This window comes from Macaca nemestrina, chromosome 2 (genome assembly GCF_043159975.1).
Source record: "Macaca nemestrina isolate mMacNem1 chromosome 2, mMacNem.hap1, whole genome shotgun sequence".
In the NCBI taxonomy this organism is placed as follows: Eukaryota; Metazoa; Chordata; class Mammalia; order Primates; family Cercopithecidae; genus Macaca; species Macaca nemestrina.
This window is the reverse complement of record NC_092126.1, coordinates 79,920,764-79,942,434: the sequence shown is the minus strand read 5'-3', so window position 1 is coordinate 79,942,434 and position 21,671 is coordinate 79,920,764. Positions and strand designations below refer to the sequence as shown.

At 36.4% G+C, this 21,671-nt stretch overlaps 1 protein-coding gene across 8 annotated transcripts in view; it reads left to right on the top strand.

Moving 5' to 3' along the window:
• Nucleotides 1-21,671, top strand: part of LOC105466210 (zinc finger B-box domain containing) — a 141,380-nt gene that overhangs the window by 2,154 nt on the left and 117,555 nt on the right. For 4 of the 8 annotated variants that reach the window (XM_071091200.1, XM_011715247.2, XM_011715253.2 and 1 more), the window contains exons 2-4: nucleotides 5,142-5,258; nucleotides 9,502-9,615; nucleotides 18,304-18,394. In XM_071091200.1, the coding sequence (XP_070947301.1) occupies nucleotides 5,191-5,258; nucleotides 9,502-9,615; nucleotides 18,304-18,394 (273 nt within the window). In that variant the 5' untranslated portion in view covers nucleotides 5,142-5,190. Of the gene's footprint in view, nucleotides 1-5,141; nucleotides 5,259-8,998; nucleotides 9,093-9,501; nucleotides 9,616-17,409; nucleotides 17,527-18,303; nucleotides 18,395-21,527; nucleotides 21,593-21,671 lie in introns of those variants that run through there. The other 4 variants (XM_071091199.1, XM_011715257.2, XM_011715267.2 and 1 more) reach the window with 4 other exon arrangements.

Below are 21,671 nucleotides of genomic sequence, written 5' to 3'. Positions count from 1 at the left end.
GAAAGAGGTTTAATTGACTCACAGTTCTGCAGGGCTAGGGAGGCCTCAGAAACTTACACTCATGGCAGAAGGGAAAGCAAACACATCCTTCACATGGTGGCAGGAAAGAGAAGGATGACAGCTAAGTGAAGGGGGTTCTCGTGAGAACTTACTAAAAGAGCATGAGGGAAACTGTCCCCATGATTCAGTTATCTCCCACCAGGGCCCTCCCACCGCATGTGGGAATTATGGGGATTACACTTCAAGATGAGATTTGGGTGGGGACACAGCCAAAGGATATCAATACCTGCTTTACTTTTAGAATTTTTGCTATGAGAATGTGGCACACATTTATTTAGTAGGACACTCCAGCACAAGATACTATTCTAGGAATCATGTATTATCCGTTCTTGCCTTATAATTTTTTAAATATTTTAAAATATATATACTTAAAATAACGATAATTAGATAGAGGAAATGTTAAAATTAAAATTCTTTTAATTATTAAAAGCAACTATTTTAAATTCTTATTTAACATTTCTTTCTTGCGTCTGTGATTTCTAAGTACTATGGTACTAAATGCCTAAACATGTTAGTTCACCCAAAGTTGCTTGCTAATTACACCCTTTCAAAATATTGCTTCAGTAAGGAAAAATCCCTACTTACGGTATGGTTTTTAAGTTTTGAGCCTAACATGATCTGAGTCATTAGAAGAATTAACTAACCTTAGATAAGTTTCCAATTACAAAAAGTGGCCCTTCTTGTAAACAGCGGTTTCCTAAACCTCCCTTTCTGCCAATGGTGTTCTCCTGCACCTCTAGCGGAATGCTCTGAGTTTCTAGCTGTATAGAGCGTTGTAAATTCCTTGTTTCCATTCTATGGCAGTAGGTTTTGATGTGGGGGTTGCTTTCTCAAAATAGGAACACGTGTAGAAGGATCATCAAACCATCCCGGACAATTTTGGGTTATATTGGGTATTATGTGTGAGGAAAAAGGGGGTTGTAGACAGAAAAATAATGTAGTCTAATCAGGAACTAGAAATTTTTCCAAATCACTACTAAATTTTTGGTATTTAGTTATAAAAAAATTGACCAAAAGACATAAGGAAGTATAAGTTTTGCATAATAAGGAGTTTATCTGTATTCCTCTGGTTTTATTAGGTGCTTAAAATTTTGTGCTTTACTATTCTTGCTGCTGACATTGTTATATCCTTGCTATCCCAAGAAAGGTGACTAAATTCTCTGTTGGCTTTACAAAAGGAAACAGGCAGAATAATATGACTCAGAATGATAATCTCCCCTTTTTCTTCATACAAGGAAATTGGCTTATGTAGGTGTCTTGATAAAATACATAATTGAAAAGAAGGCTTACTAATTGCATACAGTGAAGTGAAATTCCCCTTGAATAAGACCATTTATTGGTTAAATAACATTATAAGCAGAGCTACAAATCTCAGTCATCTTATTGTAATGAGATTTACAGATGTTCATTTTTTGTATCGGTAAAATCAATCATATATCAGTTTAGCTTTATATATATACATACACATAAAATTATATTGTATATCTCAATGTGTAAGCAAAATTATAGCAATTTAGATTATTTTAATAATCAGACAGATTGACTTTGGGGATTATTTTATCTCTTTAATGATAATAATAGCATTATGGAAGTTTTTATGACAAAGTTATCGATTGTAGGCAAGAGGCCAGTATTTGGATTCCCTGAATATGATCAGAAAGCAATACAGATTCCATGTTATGGATCAGGATTATTCCTGGAGGTTTTTGAAAGGTACCTTTGCTAGCCGCTATTTGATAAAAATGGGACAAAAATACTACCTACAAAAATGAGGGAGAAAAAGGGAATTACACTTGAAAATGCTATCACCTCCCTCCCTAAAAGCAAACCAAATCTTAGTTTTCCATTCCTATGGTATCTTTATTTCTCTTTGACACTTAATTTAGCTTTGAGAGACAGGACTTGGTGGTTGAAATTTGAGTCTGAGTGAGATGCCTCCTATAGATTCTTCTATCAAAATGCCCTATGATATTGTGGTTGCTTGTGTGGATTTCCCCTTGATTGTGAGGGTCTCAAGGGAAGACACCATGGCTTATTTGCCACCGTGACTTCAATACCTGGGACCACTAATAGGGATCACAAAGGAACAGTTAAGTACATGTTTGTGGATTGAACGTACAAATATAATTAGTCCCATGATGCAACCACTACCTTATTTAAAATGTAGTAATTATTTTGTGTAATTCCATTTTGCAATTATCTTCAGAGAGTAAATTCCTAGAGAATTTCCTCCAAAATGGTGAAGATCTACCCTTTCAGGTTAGATTTAATTTTTGGAGATAGTCCAAGTAATTTGGAGGTAGGTTTGAGTGAAAAAAATAGTTGCTCCTGTTGCACAATCATTTTTAATTTCAAATGAGCCACAACAAAATGGATTTGTGTGTTTGTTGGTGATAATAGATTCTTTTTTTTTTTTTTTTTTTTTTTTTTTTTTTTTTTTTTTTGGAGACAGGGTCTCACTCTGCCACCCAGGCTGAAGAGTGCAGTGGTGTGCAATCTTGGCTCACTGTAACCTCGACCTCTCAGGTTCAAGTGATTCTCATGCCTCAGACTCCTGAGTAGCTGGGATTACAAGCATACACCACCACACCTGACTAATTTTTGTATTTTTAGTAGAGACGGGGTTTTGCCATGTTAGTTAGGCTGGTCCTGAACTCCTGACCTCAAGTCATCTGCCCACCTCAGCCTCCCAAAGTTCTGGGATTACAGGCATAAGCCACCGCGCCCAGATGTAAAATGGATTCTGTAGACAGTTTCAAAAGAGGCGTCGCAAAAATGTTTTTAATCAGTGGTTGCATCGTTGAAATATAAGATAGTCTCCCAAAGGAACAACAATGAAGAATCACTCATTTGGTTATGCAGACTTTGATGTCGCAATAGCCTTTCATTAGGTAACTCCAATTTTGGTGCTTTCCTTCCTTAAGTCTTAGAGCAAAGCTTCTAGACTTATGTTTTCCCTGCTAAATCCCTATTTGACTCTTATTAGCTACAGAATAAATTCCAAATGCTATAAACTTGACATTTAAAGCCACTTATTATTGGGCCTCAGCCACTATATCTAAATTCATGTTTTTTTTTTTCTTCCATGTAACCTGCACACCAAGCAAGTGTAACTATTCATTAGTTCCTTATTCAAGAGCTATTCTTTCCAACAGTATGGATTATTCATCTAATCCATATTTTTATCTTTAAGCCTCCTTTCTCCTTCAAAGCTTTACTTAAAAGCTAACCAGCTGAATTCTCTCTTTTCTTTCACTTCCTATATTATCACATGTATAAATTTTATAGCCCTTATATTTTTTACCTTGTTTTATGGCTTTTATATTTAGGGTCGTATATGCCCTATTTTACTCTAAACCATTTGAGCTCAGAAAACAAACCTCCTTGGGCCTTGACTCCTCTCCATACCTCTCAGCACACTGCCTTGTATATAGCAGAAGCTTAATGCATGTTTATTGTGGTTATGAGGACACACATAGGAACAAATAAATAAATGACAACATCAAATGGTGTGGGCATTTAAGTCTATGGTCACTATAATATTGATTCATATTCCTTTAAAAGCTCTTAGAACTTGGACATTTTTATTCCTATAAAAATCTAATAGTTGTTCATGTGACTTAGTAATTCAGCATTACAGAGTAAATTATTATAGAACCATGAATAATTGGGATACTTGGGAAACAGGGTGTTCTGAATAATGTAATTTTCTGGTTAACTCAAGTTAAGCAGAAAGTCCTTTTTGTTTCATTTCTTGTTGAAATATTCTTTCTAAAATATGCTAATTTCTGATCTTAGCCAAAGAGTATCATTAAAATTTTCTTTGATAAATGAGGATATTAGAATGCCTTTGGGTAATTATTACATACCTTAATTTTCATTTTATATTGCCATATATATATATATAAAGATTATTGGGTTTAGATTGTATCTCAAAGATTCTTTTCATTTCTCTCTGCATGGCCTTGGATATTATTTTTAGATAGAACAAATACTTGGTATACTTTTATAGCCTTAGCAATAGAAAGAGCCAGAATACGTGCTTTAGTTTGTTTTAATGAATGCATCCTCCACTTTTAGTTGAATATTTCCGTAGTCTTTTGTTATACAGTTGACCCTTGAACAACATAGGTTTGAACTGCACAGATCCACTTATAAATAATTTTAAAAAAATAATAGTTACACTCGTGTGCTTGTCCCTCTTGCTTCCCCTTCCATGTCCTCTACCTCTTCCATCTCTGCTACTCCTGAGACAAGACCAACTCCTCTTCTTCTTCGTCTTCCTCAGCCTACTCAGTGTGAAGCCCCTTATCATGATTCACTTCCACTTAATAAATAGTAAATACATCTTCTCTTCTTTATGATTTTCTCAATAACATTTTCTGTTATCTTACTTTTTAAAAGAATATAGTATATACATACATATAACATACATAATGTATTCATTGATTATGCTATCAGTAAGGCTTCTGATGAACAATAGAATACTAAAATTTTGGGGAAATTAGAAGTTATGCACAGATTTTTGGGGGATTGATGCCCCTAACCTTTATAAGTTGAAGGGTCAGCTGTACATAAATATTGGTGAAATTTTAATTCCATCAGACATAATACATGTCTAACTTTATTAGTACATAAATACTTACATAACTTATATTTAAAATACAGTAATTTCTAGGTTTCCACAGGAGACTGGTTCCAGTAACACCCTCACACCTTGCAAACACCAAAATCTAAGAATGGTCAGGTTCCTTATATAAAATGGCATAGTATTTTCATATAGCCTACACATAACCTACTGTATACTTTAAATCAGTTCTTGCTTACTTATAATACTTAATAAAATGTAAATAGTTGTACATTTTTTGTATTTTTTTATTCTAATATTTTTGATTCTCTGGTTGATACGTGGCTGCAGGGGAAAAAGGGCTAACAGTGTATAATTTTTGCTGTTTAAACTTTGATTCAGCCTCTTCCCTCATAAAGTTTTAAAAACATTGCTGAACTATATGGAGTTTTGAATTTGTAACTTATACTGCTTCAACTCTGCCATAATTCTTTTGTCTTTGTTACTTTTACAGAAGTGTTTACAAATCAGAATAACTTTTAGACAACATTAAGGTGGTAATCATGAACACAAAAGATTTTGTAGTTCTTCCATGGGGAAAACCTGGAAATTCTGTAAAGCTAAAATATAGGTGAGTTAATATATATTTATTTCTTAATAGGAATAGTTGCAAAGCTTCTGTATATTGTAATTTTGACTATTTTGTGAATTCTTATCTTCATTATTCACATTCTTGTATTTTTATCTATAAGAATATAGCTTTGAAATACTATACATCTATTATAGTTTAAAAATGAGGATTAAAAATATTTATTCCACAAGAACCAATGGGACAAGTTATAAAAGTTTGGTTCATTACCTATTAAAGTAATGCAATAGAATGTTAAACATATTTTTCATGGCCCTTATTCAAAGTTAAGTAAGGATTATCCTGAAATTTAGGGAGACTATTGGGGTGAGAGACCCCTAACCAGGAAATAGAAAGCACTACATACTTTAGCCCTTTACATAAAGGACATTATGTTGAATTGACCTTTTCTAGGAGAGGTCTGTCCTAGATGACAGGGAGATGCATTCAGCCAGAGCCAAACAATTACTGGCATCCTGGGAATTTTATGACATTGCAGGGGTGTGGGAGAGTATAGCTCCCTGTTTGTCTATGATGTCACCTACAGTCACTGGAAATACTTAGGGCTTTCCTCTTAAATATCAGTAAGAGGCAGCCAGCATGGGATGAGGGCAGACTTTTTTTTATTTTTTTTTTAGATGAAGTCTTGCTCCCTTGCCTAGGCTGGAGTGCACTGGCACGGTCTCGGCTCACTGCAACCTCCGCCTCCCGGGCTCAGGCGATTCTCCTGCCTCAGCCGCCCAAGTAGCTGGGATTACAGGCGCATGCTACCACACCTGGCTAATGTTTGTATTTTTAATAGAGACAGTGCTTGGCCATGTTGGCCAGGTTGGTTTACTCCTGACCTTAAGTAATCCTCCCACCTCTACCTCCCAAAGTGCTGGGATTACAAGTGTGAGCCACTGCACCCGGGCCAGACTACCATTCTTAATTTGAGTTTCTGAGTTTTTTGATCCAGATCAATAGCTTTGTGGTTATTTGATATCTTCAAAGCTATTCTAATGCTCTCTTCACCTTTGAGATACTGGGTATAAAAGCATTGTGTAAACTGGAAATGTTATAAAAATATATGGCATTATCATTATTACTATACCATATTTTTGGGGGGAGAGGTGCTATCTAATTGCTAGGACTACAAATTTTGTTAATAGAAAAAGTAAAAGGGGCATGCATTATTTGATTTCAGTGACATATTTCAGGCCATATGTCTATACCTATAAACATTCAGCCAACAAACATTTATTAAGTGTGCATTTTCTATATACTGTGCTAGGGAATGATGGCTACAAAAGCAAGAAGTGATAGTCCTGGCACTCCAAAAGCTTACAGAGAATATGAATGAGTACAGTTACATTGACAATACAGAATGAAGCATGGTGTGATGTTACAGGCAAGGGACTAGGAGAGAACATGGCTCAAACTGCTAGAGCAGGAGCGAGGAAGTACCCAAGTTCTGAGTGAGAGATGCAGTTAGTTGGGTAGTTATTGGGTGAAACTTACGCAAAGGCACAGAGACCACATGATTTTGGGGACTTCTCAGACATATCCAATTGTCTAAGAAGAAAGGTGGAGAAAAAAGCAGGGTCTAGATGATAACTAACTTGTATGTCATAGTAAAGAGTTTGGAAATAAGTTGGAATCACTATTCCCTGGTCTGTCCGTCTCCCTGATCCACAAACCATTAAAAGCCAGCACAGGAACACCCACTCATGGTAATTACCATAGAGTTCCCTTTCTCACTTTTTCCTTGTTCCAAGCCTGTTCTTGCTGGACATTGTCTTTATGTTGTCTGACGTTCTGGTGTTCTTCCAGTCCTCTCGACCTCTTTCCCAGCCCCTAAACCATTTCAGTCCTCTTTCTAGTCCTTGGGTTTGTTCTGTTGATTAGAAATTATTTTCTAGTTTTCACACCATCTGTATTGACTCTAATATATTCAAATAGTTTGATGCATAATATTTAAAACAACAATTTTTTTTCTATATAGGCAACATACATATTTTTGCTGAACTGATCATTTTGGAAATCTTAAAGAAATCTCTTAAGCAATAAATTAAATAAATAAAGCTGAGGATCAACGTTAGCTTCCCTCAGTGGCCTTGCTTTCCCTTTATAACTCTGTGTATAACATTATCTCCATGTGGAATCCTCTGTTTTGTGTGAGATCCATACAATCCAATCTTGACCATAAACTTGACCACTTGGTCAGTAGGCCAGTCTTTTTCTTCAGCCTTACCCTTTTCCTCTACCACAGTGGGACTTCAAAAACATCAGAAGTCTTCTAAGCAAATGAGTGACACAATCATATTTGTTCTTTCAACTCTTCTCCTGTAAGCAGTTTGTGAAGTATGGTAGGCTGTCAAGACTTTAGGCAGGGAGATAAACTGTGAGACTCATCCTGAACTGTACCTGCAGCCCATTTCAGAATGGTCTGTTTCAGGAAAAGACACTATTGTTCTCCTGACAGCTCAAATAAGAAACATGGAATTATTTTAGATTTCTTCCTTTTTCCCTCTCTAATCAGTCAACCAATTCTGGTCAGTTTCCAACTTGTTAATTCTATTTTCTTACATTTCTCAAAAGCTCAATTTTTCTCTCCATTGCGCCTGCTCAGTCAGACTAGCCCAAATTCTCTATTAGTTGGATTACTGGAATAGTCTACTAATTGGTTGTCTTGCTTCCAGCGTTGTACCCTCTAATTGACTTCCTTTGATACAGCTTGAGTGATCTTTCTAAATGCAAGTCTGATCAATTCTCTTAAAACCCTTTAATGATCCTCATTGTTCATGCGATATAAATCCCAATTTCTCATCATGGCTTACAAGGCTCTTCATGATCCTGTCCACTTCAGCAGTTTGATTTTTTGCTACTTTTTGTATTCTGCACTTAATATCTGGTCACAGAGAACTTCCAGTTCCTTGACCCACCCATTACTCTTTCCTACCTGTGTCCACACTCCTTTCTTTCTGGAACACTACACTCATCACTGCCCTTTGACTGGCTAAGTCCTTTCATCCTTTAGGTCTCAGCTTATCCTTTACCTTCTCCAGGAACTGTTTCTGCATTCACAGGACTGGGGTATGTGCTCTTTCTTTGTGCCCAGGTAGCCCCCTGTACTTCCCCAATGACAGCCCTATTCCACTATATTTCAATTACTTTCATGCTTCTCTATTCCTCTCAATACTTGAAGCTCCATTGTATTTCACATTCTATTACCTAGCAGTGTTTATTTGCCGTAGAAGCTGCATTACTCATTGTGGAGTAGATACAATGAAAATAAACGCCTCTCTTTCTATATCTCAGCCAGTTTCTCTGAACCCTCTGGACAGCCCTTCCTATCACTTTCTGTATATCTTCCTGGATTGTGTCTGCTTGGGACATATCCTTGGCCCACTTGCTTTTTGGTAATTGCTTGCTACCTCTAGAAAGATTTCTCCTTTCTGAGCTTCATTATGCCTTGATTTTGTTCCATGCCATAGCATGCATGGGTGCCCACACTGCTTGATAGTAGTAAAACACTAATGTAATATTGAAGGAAGAGATTTGGACTTATAATAGTAAAAGCTAGAGAATTAGTTTGCTTAGATCTATGAAAGAAAGAGTCGGTGGTTAATACTGATAACCAGACTTCGTAAAATGAAGAAAATGTCTTTTGTCAAAAGCTTAGTGAGTTTCAGATATTATAAAAATCTCTTGTACAGAAATTCCTGTACCAAAACCATTAATCGGGGCTTTCTTCTTAATAGGTCTCAAACAGGTACTACCTTTTCCCCCTCATCATACATATATGACATAAAGGTAGAGGTTTAAAACTTCGGAGATGACCAGCTCAGCAAAAATGTATGTTTTGTCTATTGTTTTAAATACTATGCTTCAAACTACTTGATGACATTGGAGGCAAAACAATATGAAAATTAGAAAATATTTTTATTTTGTTTTCTGTTTGTATGTCATAGATATTTGTGTATATATAAAAACATGCCTTATATATGAAGTTAATTATAATTTTGAACCCCTAGCAATGTAATAATTAAAACAAAAGTCTAAGATTTGAAGAGATAACTTGCTTCAGGATTTTGATGGAAGGCAAATGCTAACTTTAAAAACCAGATTTCAGAGTAGTAAAAAAGAAAAAGGTAAAATATTTTACTTATTATTCATGATTCTAATTTAACAGGAAAAGATTATATAAAATTATTTTGGCTTTGCTTGTTTTTCTGCTTACTCCATTTAAATCTTACATCTTCAGAAATGCTCAAGAACTGCGAATGGAGAAAGTACAGTTAGAGTTTGAGAACCAAGAGATGGAGAAGAAACTGCAAGAATTCCGATCCACAAGAAGCAAAGAAAAGGAAGAAAGAGAGTGGGTGAAACTCTTAGAGAATTTTAGATGAATCAACTAAATTATTTAAAGAACGATTTTATATACTGTTGTCATTCCAATAAAAGCATTTAATGGATGGATAATTTCTGACTTTAACTAATGAACGAGCAATAGCAAAGGCCTTCTATTTTTTTGTTTTTGTGCCACTTAGATGAGGCATGTTGCTTTTTAAAATTACCATTACTTTTGTTTCTTCTGAACATTATTGGGTCTTATCCTTTCTTTTTTTTTTTTGACTGAATTAATTTTATTTATTTATTTATTTATTATTATTATTATACTTTAAGTTCTAGGGTACATGTGCATAATGTGCAGGTTTGTTACATATGTATACTTGTGCCATGTTGCTGTGCTGCACCCATCAACTCGTCAGCACCCAACTACTCGTCATTTACATCAGGTATAACTCCCAATGCAATCCCTCCCCCCTCCCCCCTCCCCATAATAGGCCCCATGTGTGATGTCCCCCTTCCCGAGTCCAAGTGAACTCATTGTTCAGTTCCCACCTATGAGTGAGAACATGCGGTGTTTGGTTTTCTGTTCTTGTGATAGTTTGCTAAGAATGATGGTTTCCAGCTGCATCCATGTCCCTACAAAGGACACAAACTCATCCTTTTTGATGGCTGCATAGTATTCCATGGTGTATATGTGCCACATTTTCTTAATCCAGTCTGTCACTGATGGACATTTGGGTTGATTCCAAGTCTTTGCTATGGTGAATAGTGCCGCAATGAACATACGTGTGCATGTGTCTTTATAGCAGCATGATTTATAATCCTTTGGGTATGTCCCCAGTAATGGGATGGCTGGGTCATATGGTACATCTAGTTCTAGATCCTTGAGGAATCGCCATACTGTTTTCCATAATGGTTGAACTAGTTTACAATCCCACCAACAGTGTAAAAGTGTTCCTGTTTCTCCACATCCTCTCCAGCACCTGTTGTTTCCTGACTTTTTAATGATTGCCATTCTACCTGGTGTGAGATGGTATCTCATTGTGGTTTTGATTTGCATTTCTCTGATGGCCAGTGATGATGAGCATCTTTTCATGTGTCTGTTGGCTGTATGAATGTCTTCTTTTGAGAAATGTCTGTACATATCCTTTGCCCACTTTTTGATGGGGTTGTTTGTTTTTTTCTTGTAAATTTGTTTGAGTTCTTTGTAGGTTCTGGATATTAGCCCTTTGTCAGATGAGTAGATTGCAAAAATTTTCTCCCATTCTGTAGGTTGCCTGTTCACTCTGATGGTAGTTTCTTTTGCTGTGCAGAAGCTTTTTAGTTTAATTAGATCCCATTTGTCAATTTTGGTTTTTGTTGCCGTTGCTTTTGGTGTTTTAGACATGAAGTCTTTGCCCATGCCTATGTCCTGAATGGTACTACCTAGGTTTTCCTCTAGGGTTTTTATGGTATTAGGTCTAACATTTAAGTCTCTAATCCATCTTGAATTAATTTTCATATAAGGAGTAAGGAAAGGATCCAGTTTCAGCTTTCTACTTATGGCTAGCCAATTTTCCCAGCACCATTTATTAAATAGGGAATCCTTTCCCCATTTCTTGTTTCTCTCAGGTTTGTCAAAGATCAGATGGCTGTAGATGTGTGGTATTATTTCTGAGGACTCTGTTCTGTTCCATTGGTGTATATCTCTGTTTTGGTACCAGTACCATGCTGTTTTGGTTACTGTAGCCTTGTAGTATAGTTTGAAGTCAGGTAGTGTGATACCTCCAGCTTTGTTCTTTTGACGTAGGATTGTCTTGGAGATGCGGGCTCTTTTTTGGTTCCATATGAACTTTAAAGCAGTTCTTTCCAATTCTGTGAAGAAGCTCATTGGTAGCTTGATGGGGATGGCATTGAATCTATAAATAACCTTGGGCAGTATGGCCATTTTCACAATATTGATTCTTCCTATCCATGAGCATGGTATGTTGTTCCATTTGTTTGTGTCCTCTTTTATTTCACTGAGCAGTGGTTTGTAGTTCTCCTTGAAGAGGTCCTTTACATCTCTTGTAAGTTGGATTCCTAGGTATTTTATTCTCTTTGAAGCAATTGTGAATGGAAGTTCATTCCTGATTTGGCTCTCTGTTTGTCTGTTACTGGTGTATAAGAATGCTTGTGATTTTGCACATTAATTTTGTATCCTGAGACTTTGCTGAAGTTGCTTATCAGCTTAAGGAGATTTTGGGCTGAGACAATGGGGTTTTGTAAATATACAATCATGTCATCTGCAAACAGGGACAATTTGACTTCTTCTTTTCCTAACTGAATACCCTTGATTTCTTTCTCTTGCCTGATCGCCCTAGCCAGAACTTCCAACACTATGTTGAATAGCAGTGGTGAGAGAGGGCATCCCTGTCTTGTACCAGTTTTCAAAGGGAATTCTTCCAGTTTTTGCCCATTCAGTATGATATTGGCTGTGGGTTTGTCATAAATAGCTCTTATTATTTTGAGGTACGTTCCATCAACACCGAATTTATTGAGCGCTTTTAGCATGAAGGGCTGTTGAATTTTGTCAAAAGCCTTTTCTGCATCTATTGAGATAATCATGTGGTTCTTGTCTTTGGTTCTGTTTATATGCTGGATTATGTTTATTGATTTGCGAATGTTGAACCAGCCTTGCATCCCAGGGATGAAGCCCACTTGATCATGGTGGATAAGCTTTTTGATGTGCTGCTGAATCCGGTTTGCCAGTATTTTATTGAGGATTTTTGCATCGATGTTCATCAGGGATATTGGTCTAAAATTCTCTTTTTTTGTTGTGTCTCTGCCAGGCTTTGGTATCAGGATGATGTTGGCCTCATAAAATGAGTTAGGGAGGATTCCCTCTTTTTCTATTGATTGGAATAGTTTCAGAAGGAATGGTACCAGCCCCTCCTTGTACCTCTGGTAGAATTCAGCTGTGAATCCATCTGGTCCTGGACTTTTTTTGGTTGGTAGGCTATTAATTATTGCCTCAATTTCAGAGCCTGCTATTGGTCTATTCAGGGATTCAACTTCTTCCTGGTTTAGTCTTGGAAGAGTGTAAGTGTCCAGGAAATTATCCATTTCTTCTAGATTTTCTAGTTTATTTGCGTAGAGGTGTTTATAGTATTCTCTGATGGTAGTTTGTATTTCTGTGGGGTCGGTGGTGATATCCCCTTTATCATTTTTTATTGCATCTATTTGATTCTTCTCTCTTTTCTTATTAGTCTTGCTAGCAGTCTGTCAATTTTGTTGATCTTTTCAAAAAACCAACTCCTGGATTCATTGATTTTTTGGAGGGTTTTTTGTGTCTCTATCTCCTTCAGTTCTGCTCTGATCTTAGTTATTTCTTGCCTTCTGCTAGCTTTCGAATGTGTTTGCTCTTGCTTCTCTAGTTCTTTTAATTGTGATGTTAGAGTGTCAATTTTAGATCTTTCCTGCTTTCTCTTGTGGGCATTTAGTGCTATAAATTTCCCTCTACACACTGCTTTAAATGTGTCCCAGAGATTCTGGTATGTTGTATCTTTGTTCTCATTGGTTTCAAAGAACATCTTTATTTCTGCCTTCATTTCGTTATGTACCCAGTAGTCATTCAGGAGCAGGTTGTTCAGTTTCCATGTAGTTGAGTGGTTTTGATTGAGTTTCTTAGTCCTGAGTTCTAGTTTGATTGCACTGTGGTCTGAGAGACAGTTTGTTATAATTTCTGTTCTTGTACATTTGCTGAGGAGTGCTTTACTTCCAATTATGTGGTCAATTTTGGAGTAAGTACGATGTGGTGCTGAGAAGAATGTATATTCTGTTGATTTGGGGTGGAGAGTTCTATAGATGTCTGTTAGGTCTGCTTGCTGCAGGGATGAGTTCAATTCCTGGATATCCTTGTTAACTTTCTGTCTCGTTGATCTGTCTAATGTTGACAGTGGAGTGTTGAAGTCTCCCATTATTATTGTATGGGAGTCTAAGTCTCTTTGTAAGTCTCTAAGGACTTGCTTTATGAATCTGGGTGCTCCTGTATTGGGTGCATATATATTTAGGATAGTTAGTTCTTCCTGTTGTATTGATCCCTTTACCATTATGTAATGGCCTTCTTTGTCTCTTTTGATCTTTGATGGTTTAAAGTCTATTTTATCAGAGACTAGTATTGCAACCCCTGCTTTCTTTTGTTCTCCATTTGCTTGGTAAATCTTCCTCCATCCCTTTATTTTGAGCCTATGTATGTCTCTGCATGTGAGATGGGTCTCCTGAATACAGCAGACTGATGGGTCTTGACTCTTTATCCAGTTTGCCAGTCTATGTCTTTTAATTGGAGCATTTAGTCCATTTACATTTAAGGTTAAGATTGTTATGTGTGAACTTGATCCTGCCATTATGATATTAACTGGTTATTTTGCTCATTAGTTGATGCAGTTTCTTCCTAGCCTCGATGGTCTTTACATTTTGGCATGTTTTTGCAATGGCTGGTACCGGTTGTTCCTTTCCATGTTTAGTGCTTCCTTCAGGATCTCTTGTAAGGCAGGCCTAGTGGTGACAAAATCTCTAAGCATTTGCTTATCTGTAAAGGATTTTATTTCTCCTTCACTTATGAAACTTAGTTTGGCTGGATATGAAATTCTGGATTGAAAATTCTTTTCTTTAAGAATGTTGAATATTGGCCCTCACTCTCTTCTGGCTTGGAGAGTTTCTGCCGAGAGATCTGCTGTTAGTCTGATGGGCTTCCCTTTGTAGGTAACCCGACCTTTCTCTCTGGCTGCCCTTAAGATTTTTTCCTTCATTTCAACTTTGGTGAATTTGGCAATTATGTGTCTTGGAGTTGCTCTTCTCGAGGAGTATCTTTGTGGCGTTCTCTGTATTTCCTGGATTTGAATGTTGGCCTGCCCTACTAGGTTGGGGAAGTTCTCCTGGATGATATCCTGAAGAGTGTTTTCCAACTTGGTTCCATTTTCCCCCTCACTTTCAGGCACCCCAATCAGACGTAGATTTGGTCTTTTTACATAATCCCATACTTCTTGCAGGCTTTGTTCATTTCTTTTTCTTCTTTTTTCTTTTGGTTTCTCTTCTCGCTTCATTTCATTCATTGGATCCTCAATCGCTGATACTCTTTCTTCCAGTTGATCGAGTCAGTTACTGAAGCTTGTGCATTTGTCACGTATTTCTCGTGTCATGGTTTTCATCTCTTTCATTTCGTTTATGACCTTCTCTGCATTAATTACTCTAGCCATCAATTCTTCCACTTTTTTTTCAAGATTTTTAGTTTCTTTGCGCTGGGTACGTAATTCCTCCTTTAGCTCTGAGAAGTTTGATGGACTGAAGCCTTCTTCTCTCATCTCGTCAAAGTCATTCTCCGTCCAGCTTTGATCCGTTGCTGGCGATGAGCTGCGCTCCTTTGCCGGGGGAAATGCGCTCTTATTTTTTGAATTTCCAGCTTTTCTGCCCTGCTTTTTCCCCATCTTTGTGGTTTTATCTGCCTCTGGTCTTTGACGATGGTGACGTACTGATGGGGTTTTGGTGTAGGTGTCCTTGCTGTTTGATAGTTTTCCTTCTAACAGTCAGGACCCTCAGCTGTAGGTCTGTTGGAGATTGCTTGAGGTCCACTCCAGACCCTGTTTGCCTGGGTGTCAGCAGCAGAGGCTGCAGAAGATAGAATATTTCTGAACAGCGAGTGTACCTGTCTGATTCTTGCTTTGGAGGCTTCCTCTCAGCGGTGTACTCTACCCTGTGAGGTGTAGGGTGTCAGACTGCCCCTAATGGGGGATGTCTCCCAGTTAGGCTACTCAGGGGTCAGGGACCCACTTGAGCAGGCAGTCTGTCCCTTCTCAGCTCTCAACCTCCGTGTTGGGAGATCCACTGCTCTCTTCAAAGCTGTCAGACAGAGTCCTTTGCGTCTGCAGAGGTTTCTGCTTCTTTTGTTGTTATCTGTGCCCTGTCCCCAGAGGTAGCGTCTACAGAGATAGGCAGGTTTCCTTGAGCTGCTGTGAGCTCCACCCAGTTCGAGCTTCCCAGCGGCTTTGTTTACCTAGTTAAGCCTCAGCAATGGCAAGCGACCCTCCCCCAGCCTTGCTGCTGCCTTGCGGTTAGATGGCAGACTGCTGTGCTAGCAATGAAGGAGGCTCCGTGGGCGTGAGACCCTCCCGGCCGAGTGTGGGATATTATCTCCAGATGTGCCTGTTTGCTTAAAGCGCAGTATTGGGGTCGGAGTTACCCGATTTTCCAGGTGGTGTGTGTCTCAGTTCCCCTGGCTAGGTAAAGGGATTCCCTTTCCCCTTGCACTTCCCAGGTGAGGCGATGCCTCCCCCTGCTTCAGCTCTCACTGGTTGGGCTGCAGCAGCGGACCAGCACCGATTGTCCGGCACTCCCTAGTGAGATGAACCCAGTACCTCAGTTGAAAATGCAGAAATCACCGGTCTTCTGTGTCACTCGCGCTGGGAGTTGGAGACTGGAGCTGTTCCTATTCGGCCATCTTGCTCCGCCTCTCATCCAGTCTCGACTGCGGGTCTTATCCTTTCTTATTTCCTTTTTATTTAACTTTTTGCTTTTCATTGATTTATGGTCTGGAATGTTTACTACAGCAGTGCACACTTTACCTTTTGCTCTCAGAAAATTGCCATCAATAGCAAATAAACACCAGTTTATGTTTTGAGTCATTTTTATTTATTCAAAGGCTTTTGGGAGCAAGAGTTCACATATATATACATAATGAAGATCTGAAAAATAAATGCTATGACATATATATATATATATATATATATATATATAAAATCAGAATTGCTCAAACCCTTAAGTATATTTAAAATATTTTTAGCAAATGCTAGTTAGCTGAAATTTTATTAATGAAAACTTTCTAATATTGTGCTTATATATTTGTACTAATTTTACTGAATTTATTGTTTTCTTATAAAATAATATAAATGATAACAAACAGAACTAATAATTATGTGATGGAAATTCTCTCTTCTTAGTTCTAGGCTAACTCCCAGCCCATTTTCTAGCACCCATTTTAATGACTAAAAATTTTCTCCACAAATGTCTTATCTTTGTATAAGCCTACATATATACATGTATATGAATGTATTTTGTTTTCAGTGAGTATATCTGTTGAATATATTGTGTCTTTTACTTCTTTTTTTTTACAGATGAGTTCATCTAAAAATATGGAAATTAATTCATATCCTGCTATTTTACTTAATATATCTTAGTGCTCTTATCACATGAGAATGCCTTGATGTGATAAGAAAATTAGCCTAATTTTCTTAGTGGCCACATAGTATTTTTTGTGTGGATATAATAGCATTTATTTTTCAGATCTTTATTATGTTTTTAGTGTCTTATGATTATAAATGCTTCCGTGAACATGCTTCTTCATGTATTTTCACTTACATATGCAAAGCTATTTGTGGGATAAATTCCTACCTCTGTAATTTTAGGTCAATATGTTATTTGCATTTTACATTGTGATAGATATTGAGAAATTGTCTTCCAAATAGGTGTCAAAACTTTATAATCTTTCCCTACAGTGTATGAGAGTGCATGTTTCATGTCCGTTTGCTGGTACTAAATATCACCAAACTGTTTGTATATTAAATTAACTTTTGTTTAGTCCTCAAAGTGATGACCGTCAAATACCTAGAAATACTTTCTTAACCTTTAATGACAATTCAAATGTGCTCAGTATACTTTCAGTAGTATTTATCTTTAGAGTCCAATTATTTGAAAAATATGCATAACTCATATACATAGCCCCTCTAATAATTAGAGCATTGGTTTAATCAGAGCATCTCATGTTGTATGTCATCCAGGATGACAAAGTTTATTATGTGTCTTGCTGCTTTTAATGATCTAGTGGCCAATTCTTTAACCTTCACTGATTCGAACTTTGTTTGGACTCCTAAATGGATCATGATACTCATCTGAGAATCAGAGTTGCTGAAATCAACCCTAATGAGTGAGTTTTTCTTAGCTGTGGAAGCTTTTCTAGATGATTCTTAACATTTTAAAGCATGACTGAGTTTTTACATTGTTTTCTGAGGTCACACAGATATTAAATGTCATAGCCAGAGTGAGAACCTGCCACTCACTAGCCAGGAAGATAGTAGTGCTCCAATCTTAATTATTTATTCTGTGTGATGTTGAGCAACTGTTTTTCTTATTATTATTTTTAATGATAATTGGACTCTCTGGCTTGATAACTTCAAAAATATTTTGTTATGCTCAAGTAAATGTGCTTCAAAAACTGTACAGCTGAAGTATGCCTTCTTTGTAATCTCTGTTATGTTTCAATGTGGGAGATCATTAGAGGTTTTAACAAGGAATTCATCACTTACTAGATCCACTGAATATTTTGGGGTACTGGTTTGCTTGCTTTTCTTCTTTACATTTGTGGACATTTAGCTTTTAAAATTGCATAAAGACCTGTAAAGTTTCCTATAAATTAAGAAAGCTATCTTTAGTCATTGTGAATATCAAGGAAATAGAATTCTTCATTTGTGTTTGTCTATTTCATTTTATTCATTTCTCCACAAAAGTCACAAATATGATAAAGCTATATTTTAAAATTACTGAGGATATTTTGACATTATTGATATTTCATTTTCATTTTTTGCTTTTTTTTTATGTTAACAACTGAATTTCCATTTCCTGAAACAGGAAAACTATATTTCTTTTCATTAAAGGGAGAAATGTATTTAGTAATTATATTTTGTCTTATTTATATATATTAAAGGTCAAGCGAATATTACTGGAAATCTGGAAAAGTGGGCAAATTGGGTAATCAATCATATATGATGTCAAAAAATAAAGGAAATGTTATTAAGGTAAGAAGATACTATTTGATTCTTATGCATTCTGCTAAGCAAGAAGATATTCTGTTTTAGGTCTTGCATTTTCTTCTATACTCAGAATATGGTCTCCTTATTTTAACAACTTTGTATATTATTCAATTTTTGATTTATTTTGTAGGGTAATATGCAACTTTCATTATTCAATTATGTTTTTGTTTTTCAGCTACAAACTGATTTCAAAATTTTACCTTGCAGTGAATTTGTCCATATTCCAAACTGAATTTTTCCATTCAGTGTGGATCTGGTTTAAAGTATATAAAATAGAACTCAATACTTCTAAACTAAGGTGAAAGCTAATGTTGTTTAATATAACAAATGAGAGACTTTATTCCTACTTTTATATCAAATTTGTTTAGTGTTTTATATTCTGCTTCAATACTAATTTATTATTCATATACTGTTGATTCCATGTGTAAATATACCCAAGGAAAAAAATGCTTTTCAGTTTCCCAGCTATAGAATTGCTGTTCCTTTACTGTATACTATAAAATATAATATTATATTGAAGATGAAAATCAGATAAGTGTTTTTACATAAAGAAAACAGTTTTGCTTCTGGATTCTTTAGTGCAAGATTCATGACTTGGTAAATATTAACTTACACAGCTTTTGTTTTTTATGTACCTATCATTAAACTTTCATTGGGTCAGTTGGAATCTACAAAGATCTTACTTGGCACTTCTAAAGTTTTTGGCTTTGAGAAAGCATTTTATTCTCTAGTGTCATCTATCTTAGGGAAAAATCAATTATAAAAGTTTTAACCCCCAAAATTAAAAAAACTTATCTCACTAGAAACAGGCTATTTGTAAGACTATTAAAAGAATCTATAGGTCAGATGAAAGGAGGCTGAATTAAAAGGGTAGAAAAACATATATAAAGAAAAATGTGGAACCATGAAAGAGTAAGAAAGGAGAAGAGGAAGTCAAACATATAATTGTTATTACAGGCTGGATTGACTAAGAGACAGCATAAAGAAGGGACTCAGAAAAGTACAGGGTATACATTTAGGGTTTTGTTTGAATTTTCAAGAAAGTTGAAGTTGAAGGACTAAATGTACTCCCTAGGGATTTGTAAAAAGTAGAGAGGTATAAAGAATAAAGCTTAAAGAAAGCCAGTGTGTAAACTATATTGGCAAAGAGAACTGTAATATTCACTCAATAAGCTCAATAAGTGTTAATACCAGTCAACGGTTTAACTTCTTTTCCTTTCTTATCTCATTAAGTGCTTATATCACTCCTAAGAGGATGTTGTTATTATTCCAGTTTCACAGATGAAATAATTTAACATCAAAAAAATTAAATAACTCACTCAAGGTCAAAAGTCAGGGCCAAGATTTAACATATAAGCTCTCAGGCTTGTCTAAGATAATTTGCCAGCTCCCTAGTGAAGAGAGATTGAGAAGAAAAAGAATGGCAGAAGTAAAATCGAAGTAGTTCAATGTTATAAGGACAAAAGTAAAGGAGAACATTTCTAGAAAATATGAAGTCAATAATGTCCAATATATTGTGTAGTGAAAAACGTTTTGAGTATCTATTTAGACCAGTGTTTCTCAAGGGGACAATTTTGCTTCGCAGGAGATATTTGACAATGTCTGGAGACATTTTCAGTTGTTAACATTGAGAGATACACTTTGTTGTTGTTGTTGTTTTTATGTGTGTTTTTTCCTAAAGATATATAGTGACTAAGGGCCAGGGGTGCTGCTAAACATCCTACAATGCACTTGACAACCCCCACAACAAAGAATTATTTGGCCCCAAATGTCAGTGATGCTGAGGTCTGGAAACTCTGCATTAGATTATATAGATTAACATTCACTTAATCTTTCCAAGCCTCTATTACCATATTTGTAAACTTGCATAATAATACCTACTACTTCAAAGAGCTTTTGAGCAATGTCAAAAACTCTTTGAAATATGTGAAACCACTTTGTAATGATACCTAAACATTACATTAAAATGTCTATTCCTGGATAATGAAAATATTTAAAAGCCCTAAATGTGATGAGTGTGTCAATATTAAATAAGAAAGTAGATTTCAATTGGTTGAAAAGAAAAGGATGGGAAGCAGTGAGTAAAGACTATTGTTGCAACCAGCATGAAAGTAGAGGGTGACCTTTCAAGGGTTTAATAGAATCAAGGAAAGACTTTATTAAATTCTTTTCTAGAATTGGCAAGATGATGTGAGCCAGTTTGTAGAATGAAAGATGGACATCTGAGTAGAGGAAAGAGTAAAAATGTGGATGAAAGAGGTGCCATTTGCTGGGTGTGTGGTCTTTGAAGGGATGGTTCATTAAAGAGGCCTTCACCGAGGAAGGAAGACATATTGTTTTGTGTGTGAGACAAGAAAGGTGGAAGAAAAAACAGGTGGCAATGAAAATAAATTTTAGAGATTTTTTTGACAAGTGGTGAGGTAGGACACTGAAACATTTTAATAGGAAGACCTCAACTTTCTTAGGACAGTTGAAGACAATATCATCTTCTCAGGTGAATGAATGGAAATGGGATGAATTTGAGTTCTTGGGAATGAAGAGATTTGGAGTAGCCGCTGTGGGAGTTGTGGTTGGGGATTAGTAGCAAATGAGTAAATGGATTGCCAAAGAACCATAGAGCCTACTGAGGTTGTTCAGCATGGATTTGTAGGAGACTCTATAGTATTATTTTTATCACAGTGGTACATAGATATTGGAGGTATCAGAGGGAAGAGATAAGGTGATTGATGTTGGCACTGAAAAAGTTTTCAGTCTGAGATTTTGAAAGTGTGGCTATTCAGAATGCTGCTTACGTGCCAGATTTGGTCATAATGGTGAGGTGGCTGAAGAGGCATTTAGATGTTTACAGTAGCCAGCATGTTGGAGGGTCTTCAAACCAGGATGTCAGGTGAACACGTACATTGAAGTCTCTAAGACTGTCAAGCAGAAATGTGATGGAGAGAAATACTGAGCAGGTTGCTGAAGTTCAGGTGGAAGAGATCCTAGATATTGACACAGGCAATAAGTGGATGGTGGGGACCTACAGTAGAGGCAACTTTGCTGAATCATAATAGCAGAATCATATTCTGGAAGCAGCACTGAAGAGCAAATCGAAAAATTTTCTCTCTCCTGGTGTGTGAAAGGAAGTGGAAAGGAGCTAGGTCCTATGGGAAGTGCTTTGGTGAAGACTGTGTCTAAGTAAAGGTGGCTTTCAGTTGATGTAAACTTTTGAGTGAAACATTTTTGGGAATGGTTTAAAGCATAAGATACATAAATGACTATT